This window comes from Chrysochloris asiatica, unplaced genomic scaffold (genome assembly GCF_000296735.1).
Source record: "Chrysochloris asiatica unplaced genomic scaffold, ChrAsi1.0 scaffold00007, whole genome shotgun sequence".
Classification (NCBI taxonomy): Eukaryota; Metazoa; Chordata; class Mammalia; order Afrosoricida; family Chrysochloridae; genus Chrysochloris; species Chrysochloris asiatica.
Window position 1 is genome coordinate 27900240 of NW_006408525.1, and position 12694 is coordinate 27912933.

Here is a 12694-nt window from a genome sequence, read left to right on the forward strand (position 1 = left end):
GGTCCCTGGTGGCGTGAATGTGGTGCCAAGTGGATTGGCTGGCGCCTTTGCCCTTCCTAGAGACAGTAACAGGGCCCTGGGGCACAGTGGGGGAGTGACTGCCACATGGACTCTTCCAAAGGAGAAACAGCCAAACCCAACGGCTACAAAAATAGAATTTATTTCCCATCCAAAAGTGAGGCCAGAGTATGGGGTGATGAAAGAGAGCTGGGAGACCAGGATGAGTTTGCAAGAAGTCAGGGCCCCAAGTGAGACCATGTGGGAAGAAGGGAGAACAGGCTTGGTTGAGGTTAGGGGTAGAGGAGACAGGAAGTACTGAAGGGAGTGGTTTCAAGTTGCTGGCAGTAGAAGAGACCACCGTGACAGCCTGCAGAGAAAACAGATAATGAGAGACCCCAGCCCAAGGGTAGAAACAGACACAGTTAGACTTGGGATGGGGGAGCGGGCGTGGGAAGGAGCGGGAGGGAGCTAAAGGGTCTTGTGAGCACACTGTAAGGCAGGAGTGGCAAACTCACATACCCACAGGCATCCAAGAAGTCAAATGAGGGAAGCTGGCTGAGTGTCAAGAGATGATTAAGAAAGGTGGGGACTAGAAGAAACTGGGTTCCTGAGTGCAGCCCCATCTAAAGAGGCCAGACACCACCCAACACCAGATGATCATTGCTAGATGGGAATGATGGCCCAAGGTGACCAGATCTCCCGATTTCTTTTTAGAGAAGCTGGTGTATTGGGGGTGTTATGTGAATCCTCCTGATTTTTGATGTTGGAAATTCATTCCTATTTTTTAAAAAATGTTCTGAGAATCAAAGAATCCATGTCAGGAGCCATCCATTTGTTTGTTTTTCCTGTGGCAGAGGGACTAGGTCACTCTCCAGCCCGGGTTGGCAGTGGGAGACCCCAAAAAAGTCTTGGGATGCTCAAGTGTCAGGAATAATTTCAAACCAACCCTTCTGAAGGTCTTCACCAGAGACCTGAAGGCTAGGACAAAAGATTACACAAATCACCAGGCCATCTCCAAAATGGACTGCATCAATCTTTCCCTAGTACTATAGACTCAGCCACTAAGATCCCACCTGCTCTTGCCTCAGCCTTACCTCCCTGGTGGCTCTAGGGCCCATGCCCTCCCTCCTAAGCTCCCCCATGTCTACCTGCTTCGGGGTCCTGGGGAGGAAGTGTACATCTCATCTTCCCAGCCCAGTGGGCACTGCAGTCCATCTCATGCCTGTTGGGTTCCACGGCCTCAGATGGTTCCCCTCACAGAGGAGGATAAGGAGGGAAGGTTTGGAAAAGGAAGCAGGGTCACAGGGGTGACCATGCTTTGTCTACAAGTCCAGAGAATCCAGAGCCAACCAGACCAGCTGGTGGCTGCTGACCCTGAGGCAAGTGGCCAAGGGGCCCAGTCCCTCCCTGCAAGGCAGGCAGCAAGTGGGCCCGGGGCCGGGGTCAGTGAAAAGTGTCTGATCTGGATCGGAGGCTTGGGGCTGGGGGTGAGGCCTCTGGCACTGGGGAGGATCCCAGAGGGTCAGGCTGTGACTGGTAGGGAGATAGCATGGGGGATCTGGAGTCTGAGGCAACAACCCCTCCTTCAGCTGTTCCCACACTGGCTGGCCGGTGGACCTCAGCTAGTGTAGTATCCTGGAGGCTGGGTGGTGGTCCAGAGAGATGGGGAGAGATGCATGGCGGCCTCAGCTGGGGGCAAGGAGACCAAGCTGTCAGGGAGCCTGGGGGGCCCAGTCTGGCTTGCAGCAGGCTCATCATGTGCCGAAGTTCTCGGCTAAGCTGAGACACTTCCTGGTTGAGGCGGGAGATCTGTTGAAGACACATCAAGCCATTTCACAGATGTCGCCACAGTAACCACCCTCCTGGGCGCACCTCCCTCGACAGTTTGTACGTTTCTTTCCTAACCACTCTGCGCATGGACAACCTGGAAAGAAGACAGGACAATGGGGTATTTTTGCCTAGTTGTAAAACCCTACCCTCTTTCCAAAAAGGATTTGGGACAGCAGATATTGCTCCACGCCCATGTCACTTCTGCTTTGCAAGAGAGAGAAAAATGTGCTCAAAGGGGCTGCTAAGCTAAGAACTAAGGGACACAGCCTAACTCTCAGTGATCCAGAGACCACAGCTCCAGTATCTCTATCAGTGGTCTTCAAAAGTCAATGATTACCAGAAACAACTGAGAAACTAGTGAAACGCAGATTTCGGGATTTCTCCAGAAATGAAGCGAAGGCAGGGAGTTTGTGTTTTGAAACTCAGAAGTTTGGGAACCACTTGCCAGGAAGCAATGAAGAAACAAGGGGTGCCTGAGGCAAGGAGCAGAAGTAGGACTGGCCTTCAGTCTCACTGAACAAGGGCTAGCCCCACCCCCAGCCCCACAGCCCCTCTGGGAAGCCTGATGTTTATCAGAGCAGAGAGGAGTCCCAGGGGCTAGGTCTGATGCTCGGTGGCGACAGCTCAGAAATCCCTTGGGATGAGGAGGCAGAGCCTCCACATACACAGTCTGGGCTCTTCCCAACCAGAATGGGGGCTTGGGGTGCATGTTCTCCAGAGCTGAAGCCCCTCAGCACCCCTGTCCTCTGCTGCCCCTCTTCCACCATCTGCTTAGCATTCATTTCCCAGGGCTGTGTGGGGGAAAGAGCCCTGATGTCTCACTAATTAAGTGCTCAGCTGCTAACCAAAAGGTCAAGATTGGCAGTTTGAGCCCACCAGTAGTCCCTCAGGAGAAAGATGTGGCAGTTGGCTTCTATAAAGATTGTTGTTGCTGTTGTGAGCCATTCAGTCAGTTCCAGCTAATTGTTAGGTGCCCTCAAGTCAGTTCCGACTCATAGCGACCTTATGCTCAGCAGAACAAAACACTGCCCGGTTCTGTGCCATCCTTACAATCATTAAGCTTGAGCCCATTGCTGCTGCCACTGTGCCAATCCATTTCATTGTGGATTTTCCTCTTTTTCATTGACCTCCATTTTAGCAAGCATGATGTCCTTTTCCAGAGACTGGTCCCTCTTGATAATATGTCTCAAGTATGAGAGGCAAAGTCTCCGCATCCAGGCATCTAAGGAATACTCTGGCTGTACTTCTTCCAACACAGATTTATTTGTTCTTTTGGCAGTCCATGGTACTTTAAAAATTCTTCTCCAACACCATAACACAAATGCATCAATTCTTCCACAGTCTTCCTTATTCGCTGTCCAACTTTCACATGCATAAATGAGGCAAATGAAAATACCATGGCTTGGATCAGGTGTACTTTAGTCCTCAAACTGATATCTTTGCTCTTAAATACTTTAAAGAAGTCTTGTGCAGCAGATTTGCCTAATGCAATATGTTGCTTGATTTCTTGACTGCTGTTTCCATGAGTGTTAATAGTGGATTCAAACAAAATGAAGTCTTTGACAACTTCAATCTTTTATCCATTTATAATGATGTTATTCATTGTTCCAGTGATGAGGACTTTTGTTTTCTTTATAATGAGGTGCAACCCATACCGAAGGCTTTGATCTTCATCAGTAAGTATATTAAATCCTCTTCATTTTAGGCAAGCAAGCTTGTATCATCTGCATATCATCAGTTATTAAAAGTCTTCTTCCAATCCTGATGTTATATTTTCTTCATATAATCAAGCTTCTCAGATTATTTGCTTAGCATTCAGATAGAATGAGTATGATGAAAGAATACAACCCTAGTGTACACCTTTCCTGATTTTAAACCATTCGGTGCCCCCTTGTTTTGTTCAAATGATTGCCTCTTGGTCTATGTACAGGTTCCTCATGAGCACAATTTAATGTTCCAGAATGCGCATCCTCCTCAATGTTGTACATAGCTTGTCATGATCCACACAGTTGAAAGCCTTTGCATAGTCAATGAAGCACAAGTAAATATCTTTCTGGTATTCTCTGCTTTCAGTCAAGATCCATCTTAAATCAGCAACGATATCCCACTTTTCACGTTCCGGTCTAAATCTGGCTTGAACCTGTGGCAGTTCCTTCTCAATGTACTGCTAATTATCTTTAATACACTTTTACTTGATTAATGATATTGTCTGATGATTTCCGCATTCCATTGGGTCACCTCTTTTTGGAATGGGCACAAATATGGATCTCTATTTGGTTGGATAAGTAGTTGTCTTCCAAATTTCTTGGCAAAAATGAGTGAGTGCCTCCAGTGTTGTATCAATTTGTTGAAATTTTTCAATTTGTATTCCATCAATTCCTGGGGCCTTGTTCTTTGTGCACCTTGAACTTCTTCCTTAAGTTCCATTGGCTCTTGATCATATGCTGTCTCTTGAAAAGGTTGAACATCAATCATTTCTTTTTAGTACAGTGATTCTATTCATTCCATCTTCTTTTGATGCTTTCTGCATCATTCAATGTTTTGCTCATAGAATCCCTTCCTTCAGTAGTTCAAGCTGAGGCTGAATTTTTTCTTCAGTTTCCTCAGCTTGAGAAATGCTGAGTGTTCTTTCCTTTCAGTTTTCTAACTCCAGGTCTTTCCACATTTCATTATAACACTTGACTTTGTCTTCTTGAGCTGTTCAGCTCTTTTACTTCCTCATTTCTTCCATTTGCTTTAGCATCTCTCTGCTGGAGAGCAAGTTTCAGAGTCTCTTCTGACATCCATTTTGGTCTTTTCCTTCTTTCCGACTCATAGCATCCCTGTATAGGATTTCTGAGAGCAGCTGGTGGGTTTGAGTGGCTGACTCATATAGTGTTGATTCTATAGCCTATGGGACAGTCCTGCTCTGTCCTATGATAGGTTTGGAGTAAGAGAAAAGGAGTTGAGCGTCCTGACCAGGTAGGAGAGGGTCGCAGGCAAGGGAGGTAGACAAGACCCTGTTTTCAGGTTGGGAAATGGAGGCAGGCGTGCATGCACTCTCACTTCATCCTCACAGCAACCAGGGGAACATGTTATGATCTTCCCCATTTTTAAATGAGGAAACTGAAGTTCAGAGAGGTTGTGGGGCTTGCCCAAGGTCACCTCATTACCATGACTATTTGAATTCAGGACTCTGGCTCCAAAACCTGAAATGCTTTTATACTAGGCAATCTCTGATCCCAAAACAATATTTTCTAAGGTCAGACGAGTCCTGGTATGGCGCTGTAGGATAAGCGCTTAACTACAAGGTTGGTTTGCACTGCAAGGTTGGCAGTTCAAACTCACCAGCAGCTCCTTGGAAAACCTGTACAGGGTCGCTATGAGTCGGAACTCACTTGAAGGCACTTAACAACCACAAGAAGGTCAGAGGGGAGGGGTCCATCCCAACTCACCTCCTGGTTCAGCTTGCAGACCTTCTCCTTCACCTCCTCTGCCTCAGTGGCCAGTTCCTGGCTGGGCCTGGTATCTGTAAGCAGAATGGGGTGCGGTGAGTACCAGGAACACAGATAGTTGAGTCTGCAGACTACACCCCTCCTGTCACTGGGCAGGCTCAGAGCAAGGGGAGAGAAAGCTCTGGGGCCAGAAGGATGGGAAAGCCAGACTCCTCAGGCTGGTCCCAAGGTCCTGCAAACTCATTCCTCCCCCTCCTCCCAGGCTCCCATCATCTGGACATTCGCATACTGTGCCTTCAGCAATGGCCCTGCTCCACCCTTAAGCTCCTAGCCAGCCTTTAAGATATGGCTCAAGGGTTCCAGGGTTCCGATCCCTAGGAGAGAGTCAGGGGCGTTCTCCTGGTCTGGTCTCAGTCATGGTTCTTGGCACCAGGTCCTGGCACTGTGTATCTGTGTATACAGATGTGGCCCTGCTGAACTGGGTCCGGTGCACCCCTGAACAAGTGATAGGCCCTTACTGTATGTGGGGTGAGTGAATGAATGAGTGGCAGATGAATGAGTGAAATGAATTGAACCTCATGGCTGAATGGCTGGGTTCTTACCTGTAGGAGGGGCCTGTGAATGGGACCTTGCAGGCTCAGACTTTCTGCTGAACCGGAATGTGGGGGCCTCAGCTGTGCTGCCAGAGTCTTCAATGCCATCCACTATCCTGTGGGTGGGGCAGTGCTCATCAGTACCACAGGGAAAGAAGGGTGGGCAGTGGGTGGGTGGGAGAAGCACGGTCAGGGAAGTGGGAAGGAGCAGGGGCTGGGTTTACAAGCTGTGGTGGAATCAGGAAGGGCAGGGTGGGCAAATAAGGATGGGGAGGTGGGTGATTCGTACTGGTTAGAATGGGTGAGGGGTGGGGGCGGGACAGAGCCCTGAGAAGGTTCTGGAAGCCAGCAGAAGTTTAGGGGAAAGCAGGAGAGGTTGGTGTCTCACCGGGGACTGAGGTCTGGAGGTCCAACGGTTCCAAGTGGGGGAATGAGCAGCTGGGGGGGCTTCCAGGCAGCAGAGCCCCTGGGGGGGCCATGAGGGGAGGGGCTTCGGCCCTGGCCAGCCAGGGCAGGGGAAGGGGATGAGGATAGGGAAGGAGAGGAGACAAGGGCTGAAAATGGGGGCAGCTCCTCTCCCAAAAGGCTGACCAGGGAACCCCGAGGCCGTGCTGGGCTGAGGTTGGGCAGCAGGAGGGGCCTGCGGGGTCTGGGACCACCCCCAGGCTCTGGCCCACCCTCAGCCTCTGTGACGGATGGCAGGGTCTTGTCTGAGGAGGAGCTGAGCCTTTCCGAGTGGGGCTGTGAGAGGCAGAGCTGATGTCAGCAGGGCAGTGAGCAAAAGCACCCTCGTGAAGCTTTCACTGGTGGATGCTACTCCCCGTCCCCTCTCCCTGAGCAGAACCATGTCCCCACTGCCAGCCTTCTCCCCATTGCAACCTCACCCTCTACCCAAGAAGGGAGCATTACCTGGGAGACTCGAGGGGACCTGGCAAAGCGGCTGAGGCCCTGTGGGGACATAGGGGGGTTCGAACTTATTTATACCTCCCCATCCCTCTAGTGAAACACCCTAGTTCCTTCCACCCAACAGTGTTGCAGTGTTGAGAATATGGGCCTTTTTTGTGGAGTTGAGTCAGAGACACCCCCAACTCCGACTCCAATCTTGAGTGACAGAATGAGACCAAAAAGCAGCGAAAGACAAAGGATTAGGGCATAAAACAGGCCCAGAACTTCAAACAAAGTGGGGCTCAGTAAACATCTGTGGAGGACACAAAGGAGGAGGAGCCTATGAGGGGTTGTCTCCAAAGAAGAACCCTTTAACTGAGTCTGGAGTGAGGCTGAGGGGTGGGCAGCAGGAGATGGGTCAGTAGAATGGGGAGTAGAAAGTGGTGAAGGATGGTCCATGAGGTGGGTGATGGCCAGTGGCATAGGGTCAGTGGGGTTGGATGATGTTAAGCATGCAAGGGCCAATGCAAGAGGGTGCCTGAAGTTGAGAGATGGTATTTTCCGGATGGAGGGAGATACATGAAATTCTTTGGGTTTGGGGAAGGTCTGCTTTGAAGAAGGGGACCCTGGAGGGGGCAGAAGCTATCAGAGATCTACATACATTGGTGTCAGAGCCCTGGCGCAGGTTGAAGGTGAGGTCCCGGAGCAGGCCAGCCCGGAAGGCAGCCCCATACTCAGGGTAGAGTCTTAGGACCTCAGTCAGCCCTCGGCTGCTCAGCTGCTGCAAGCCACAGTAGGTCAGTGCCTTCACGTCAGCGCTGGTCTTCAGCACGCAGCTCGGGCTTACCCCTGACCCAGGCTCCTGCCCTGGCTCAGGGATATCTGCCCCAATCAGGTCCCCCTTCCCTGTGGGTAAGGGATGGGGACAGTCAGCTGGGACAGAGGGACCAAGAAGATATCATTGTGAGATGGTCAGCAGTGGTGAGGGATTGTCGGTGTGTTTGAAGAATGGTTGAAAATGGGCCAATTAGAGGGACGCGTGGAAATAATCAATGAAGTGGACAATGACTGATGGGGTTGGGATATAGTCAATGGGGTATGTCAGTAAGGCTGGAGGAATGATCAATGGCATTGAATGATCAATAAAGAATGGTCAGAGGGGTTCATTAAAGGGCACTTATCAATGGAGATGAGGGTCAATGGAGTTGGGAGATAGCCCTTGGGGAAGGACTGACAGGTTGGGTGGATGGCCAATGGGACTGGATGCAAGTCAGAGGAAAGTGGCCAAAAGGGGACAGTAGTAGAGTGGAGGAACCAAGGAAGAGTACTGTCAGCCAGAACTGCAGGTCTCCACTAGGGGTACCCCATTCCCTAGACTCCTCATCACCAATGCCTCTGGGGATAGTTCTAGCATGGGGAGTGGTGGGGTCCTCACCCAGGATTGCCAACACCATGTTGTCACGGAGCACTTCAAGTGAGCCAGAACAGACATAGTAGTGTGCCTGTAGGGCATCCCCACGACGTAGCAGGTACTCCCCGGGAGCGCAGAATGAGGTCTTGATGTGCAGGGAGAGGGCCCGCAGGCAGCCCCTGCTTGCTGCTCCAAACAGTGGTAGCTGCAGGATCTCCCGATTCAGGTGCATAGCAATGTCAGCTCTCAGCTCGTCTGGGAAGTCACGCAGTAACTGCATAAGGGGCATAGGTCATTCTGGCCATCCCCCTGCATCTGCTGCTACTCAAGTCTACAAATGTGTGGAGTGGTCTTCAAGAAGAGAGTTCCATCTTACTCTGCTTTGAAGTCACATATTGACTTTCAGAAAAACTTCTATGTGTCCAACCTCAGTTTTGCTGGCTGTGGTATAGTCCTCCCAAACCAATTTCTGGGGCACAGACTAGGTCTTCTCCCATCTTTCCACTGCCAAAAACTACACTCACTGGTCACTCATTCATTCCACGCATCCAAGGAAAACCCTGGTCGGTCAGTCTTTAACCAGGTGTTTGGAGACTAGGAATCAGCTCCGCTCCAAAGTCCCTGTGGTCCTTGGGCAATCCCGTTCTCTCTGGGCCTCAGTATTGCCATCAGCAAAACGTAGGGGTTCACTAGATCTAAGACCCTACCAGTAATGTCCTAGGGGGCCACATTTAATGTTCACATTTCCATCTGTACTTTCTGCCTGGAATGGCCTTGCCTTGACTGATTTCCTTCTTTTTCTTCATGATGTCACTTCCTCTGTGCCACCTGCCCTGACTCTTCTGGGCCTTCATTACATCAACATCCCTCCATTACAGTCCCTCTCAGTCCTCAATTATTTGTTTACTTGTCTGCCTCCCTCAAACTGCGGGATCTCTGAGGACAAAGGCTGTGTAATCACCTCGGAGTTCCTATCATCCAGCTCTGAAGTTGGCACAAAGCAGGTGCTCAAGAAATGTCTGAGGCCTAGCTCCCAAATTCTAGTTCAGAGGAAAAGGGACTTGGATGGAGGTGGATGCATGCCCTTGTGTACAGCACCTCACTTCCCTGGGCCTCATTTGCCCCCATACTGCTCCGCCTGCTGCTGTGAGAGTAACGCTCATGCATTACCTCGTTGGCATCAATGCCACTGTTGACGGCCCACGTGGTCTGGAAGTACTCGAGCATGCGCTGTTTGAGTGGCCTTGGCAGGCGGTGCACGCGGATGAAGTCCTTGAGATCCTTCATGTGGCTGTGGTAAAGCGAGCGGCGCGAGTACATGCGCTGAATGATGGCCGTCACGTTTCCAAACACCACGGCGTGCATCAGCGCTGTAGTAGTGTCACCAACAGTGGGGTCAGGGGCGGCTGCGGCACACCGGGTCTCCACCCCTACCCCCAAGCCCACCCGGCCCTTTAAGGTCCTCTTGGTTCCTAGGGAGGAGCAGGAGCGCCATGGGTTCCTGCATGCCTTCATGATGCTCAGCACTGGGCTGAGGGTGAGGCATCAGTCCTCCCCATACCCACATTGGGTCGTGAATGTGGGGCTTCCATCCCATTTGCAAGAGGCCATGCCTGTTTCTGACATTCCCCAAAGCCAGCATATAGTAAGTGCTGACGGAATGTGGATGAATGAGCGCACAACTGTCTGGACTTAGGTGGACACCTTGCCCTCTCTGGGCCTCAGTTTCCCCACGACACTGGGCTAGCAGGGTCTCCCGGGGGCGTGGTGGCCCAGCCTCACCGCCTATGAGCATGGTGCAGATGGAGAAGATCTTTTCCGCGTCAGTGTTGGCGCATACGTTGCCGAAGCCCACGCTAGTGAGGCTGCTCAGCGTGAAGTAGAGTGCAGCGATGTAGGCGCTGCGCCGTGAAGGACCACCGGCTGAGCTGTTGACGTAGGGTACCTCTAGCCGCTTGCCCAGCTCGTGCAACCAGCCTGAGGGCAAGGGGATGGAAGGAGAACCAGGTTTCCCGGAATTGCCAGCGCTTGCCCTTGGGCAGGTATTTCGGAGATACCCGGTGCCCTCGGTCCCAGACTGTGCCCGGGCCTCCCCGGTAGGTGAAATGGTTAGAGTTGCCATCCAGGGCTACACCTTCCTACACTGCTGACTGGTCAGGGGTCCTCCAGCTTGCTACTGTTTTATTGAGAACTTCCTTGACCCAGTCAAACAAGCTCCCTGTCCTGGTGGAATTTATAATCTAGAGTGGAAAAAACATGAAATAATTGTAGATGGGAAGTGTGTTAGGAAAGGGGAAGTATAAGGTGTCTTGGAGTCCCTGGGTGGTGCTCTTTGTTGCTAACAGAAAGATTGGAGGTTAAGTCCACCCAGAGGTGTCTTGGGAGAAAAACCTGGCCACCTAACAAAATTGTCATTGAAAACTCTATGTATAGGGCACAGATTTACTCTGACACACATGGGAATACTGGGAGGTAGAGTCTACCCAAGTGAAGAAGGGAGAAGAGACAAAAAGGGTGAGGGGAGAGACCACAGAGGAACATTATTGTTTAAGGTTCAAAATGTGAAAACAGCATCTCTTAAAACCTGGAGGAGGCCAGTGGGGCTGCAGCTCAGGGTGCTCAGGAGAAAAGGCAGCTAGGTGGGACTAGAGAGGGGAGCAGAACTGTGTCCCATGTGGACTAAAGGGCCCAAACTGGGGTGTGACAGGTCAGCATTGATTCTTGGTAGACCAGTTTGGCTGGGGTATAGAGTGGGTGGAGATCAGAAGAGGATCTAGAGAGAGAGGTGGACTGTTGAGAGGCAGAAGGGATAGAGAGGTATGGGGCTGATGTGATGATGCAGCGGTATCGATGTGATGGACTAGGTGTGGGCGTAAAGGACAGGGAAGTGTCAGGGACAGTGCCCAAGATCTGATATGTCTTCCAGGGGGACACTGTGGGCCAGTGATCATCAAGCTGAGAGAAGGAGAGATTGATAAGGGCCAAGGGATTAATGGAGGAGAGGGAGAGGCCAAACTGTCTCAGGGCTTTTGTATGTGCCACTCCCTCTGTCCCCCTTGCTATGCCTCCATCAGAGAGCTCTGTATTTTGACTGCCTATCACAGTTTTTGTTCACTTGGTAGGCAGAGAAGTCCTGGAAGGCACAGTCCTGGTCTTCAAGTTCTCATTGACAATGCCTGATCCAGAAGGAGCACGATGCATGATTGTAGGATAAATGGGACAAGGTAGGGTGGTGGGTGTGGGTACTGGTGGAAGCATCAGCTTGGGCACTTAGTGGGCAGGGCGGTGGTCTGTGGAGGCTTGGGGTTGGTGGCTCACCGATGTCCCAGAGCAGCGGATCGTTTGCCTCCATCTCTCGGCGTCCAATGACGTACCACACACAGGCCATCCAGTGCGCCAGGAGCGCGAACACAGACATGAGGAGTGTGAGCACCACAGCACTGCACTGCGAGTAGCGCTCCAGCTTCTGGAGCAGCCGCAGTAGCCGCAGCAGCCGCACCGTCTTCAGCAGGTGCACCAGCGACGTCTGCGGGATGAGGGGAGGCAGTCAGCTAGTGTATCTCCTCACAGTCATCCTGCTCCCACCCCAACCCCCATGCCTTCCCACCAGAGGCCCTGTTGTTGTTAAGTGTGTCGTCGAGTCGGTTCTGACTCATAACAAGCCTGTATAGCGTTTCCGAGGAGTGGCTGGTGAGCTTGAACCGCCGACTTTGTGGTTCAAACCAACCTTGCAATCCAGCGCATGAACCTGCAGTGCCCTAGAGCCAGGGGAAGGTGAAGGGGTGGAGGGCGGGGAATCCCTGCTGTCCTGAGAAGGTGTCCAGGAAGTGCAGTGAGGGAGAGACTAAGGCAGAGCTACTCGTGGATAATATTTAGTAAGGACTTCCTACATATATGTGCAAGGAACCCTAGCGGCACAGTGGTTAAGCACTTGGCTGCTACCCAGAAGGGTGGCATTTTGAACCCACCAACTGTTCCTTCGGAGAAAGATGTGGCAGTCTGCTTCTGTAAAGACTGTCCTGCTGTTGTTATTGTTAAGTGCCATTGAGTCAGTTTTAACTCATAGTAATTGTATAGGATTTCCGAGGATCAGCTGGTGAGTTTGAACTGCCAACCTTGTGGTTTGCAGTCCAGTGTTGATCCTATAGCGCCACACCAGGAGTCCTCTGTAAAGATTGTTCTTGCTGTTGGTAAGTGCCATTGAGTTGGTTCCAACTCATAGTAACCCTATATAGGGTTTTTGAAGAGCAGCTGCTAAGCTTGAACTGCTGACCTTGCTGTTCAAACCAACCTTGCAGTCTAGTCCATGAACCCGCAGCACCACACCAGGAGTCCTCTGTAAAGATTACAGCCTTAAAAACACTATGGGTGGCAAGACCTGGGGACTCTTGGGCCCAGAGTCAGTGACACAGCCACAGAGGACTAGAGTGGAGAGTGAAGAAAACCCACACTTGCAGATAATACCCACTTGACCTGGCTTCAATGACTGGATGATCAGAGCTCAACCAGAAGAAGAAAGAAGAGGAAAAAAAGCGTAATCT

General features: G+C 51.2%; 1 protein-coding gene across 1 annotated transcript in view; it reads right to left on the bottom strand.

The window, feature by feature from the left end:
• Window positions 1–1443: 1443 nt before the first annotated feature.
• Window positions 1444–12694, bottom strand: part of KCNH4 (potassium voltage-gated channel, subfamily H (eag-related), member 4) — a 20356-nt gene continuing 9105 nt past the window's right edge. The window contains exons 7-16 of the mRNA XM_006832654.1: window positions 11472–11679; window positions 9936–10130; window positions 9324–9523; window positions 8178–8427; window positions 7404–7648; window positions 6767–6805; window positions 6246–6598; window positions 5867–5973; window positions 5265–5338; window positions 1444–1809 (exon numbers count right to left, since the gene is read on the bottom strand). Coding sequence (XP_006832717.1) covers window positions 1444–1809; window positions 5265–5338; window positions 5867–5973; window positions 6246–6598; window positions 6767–6805; window positions 7404–7648; window positions 8178–8427; window positions 9324–9523; window positions 9936–10130; window positions 11472–11679 — 2037 coding nt within the window. The remainder of the gene's footprint in view (window positions 1810–5264; window positions 5339–5866; window positions 5974–6245; window positions 6599–6766; window positions 6806–7403; window positions 7649–8177; window positions 8428–9323; window positions 9524–9935; window positions 10131–11471; window positions 11680–12694) is intronic.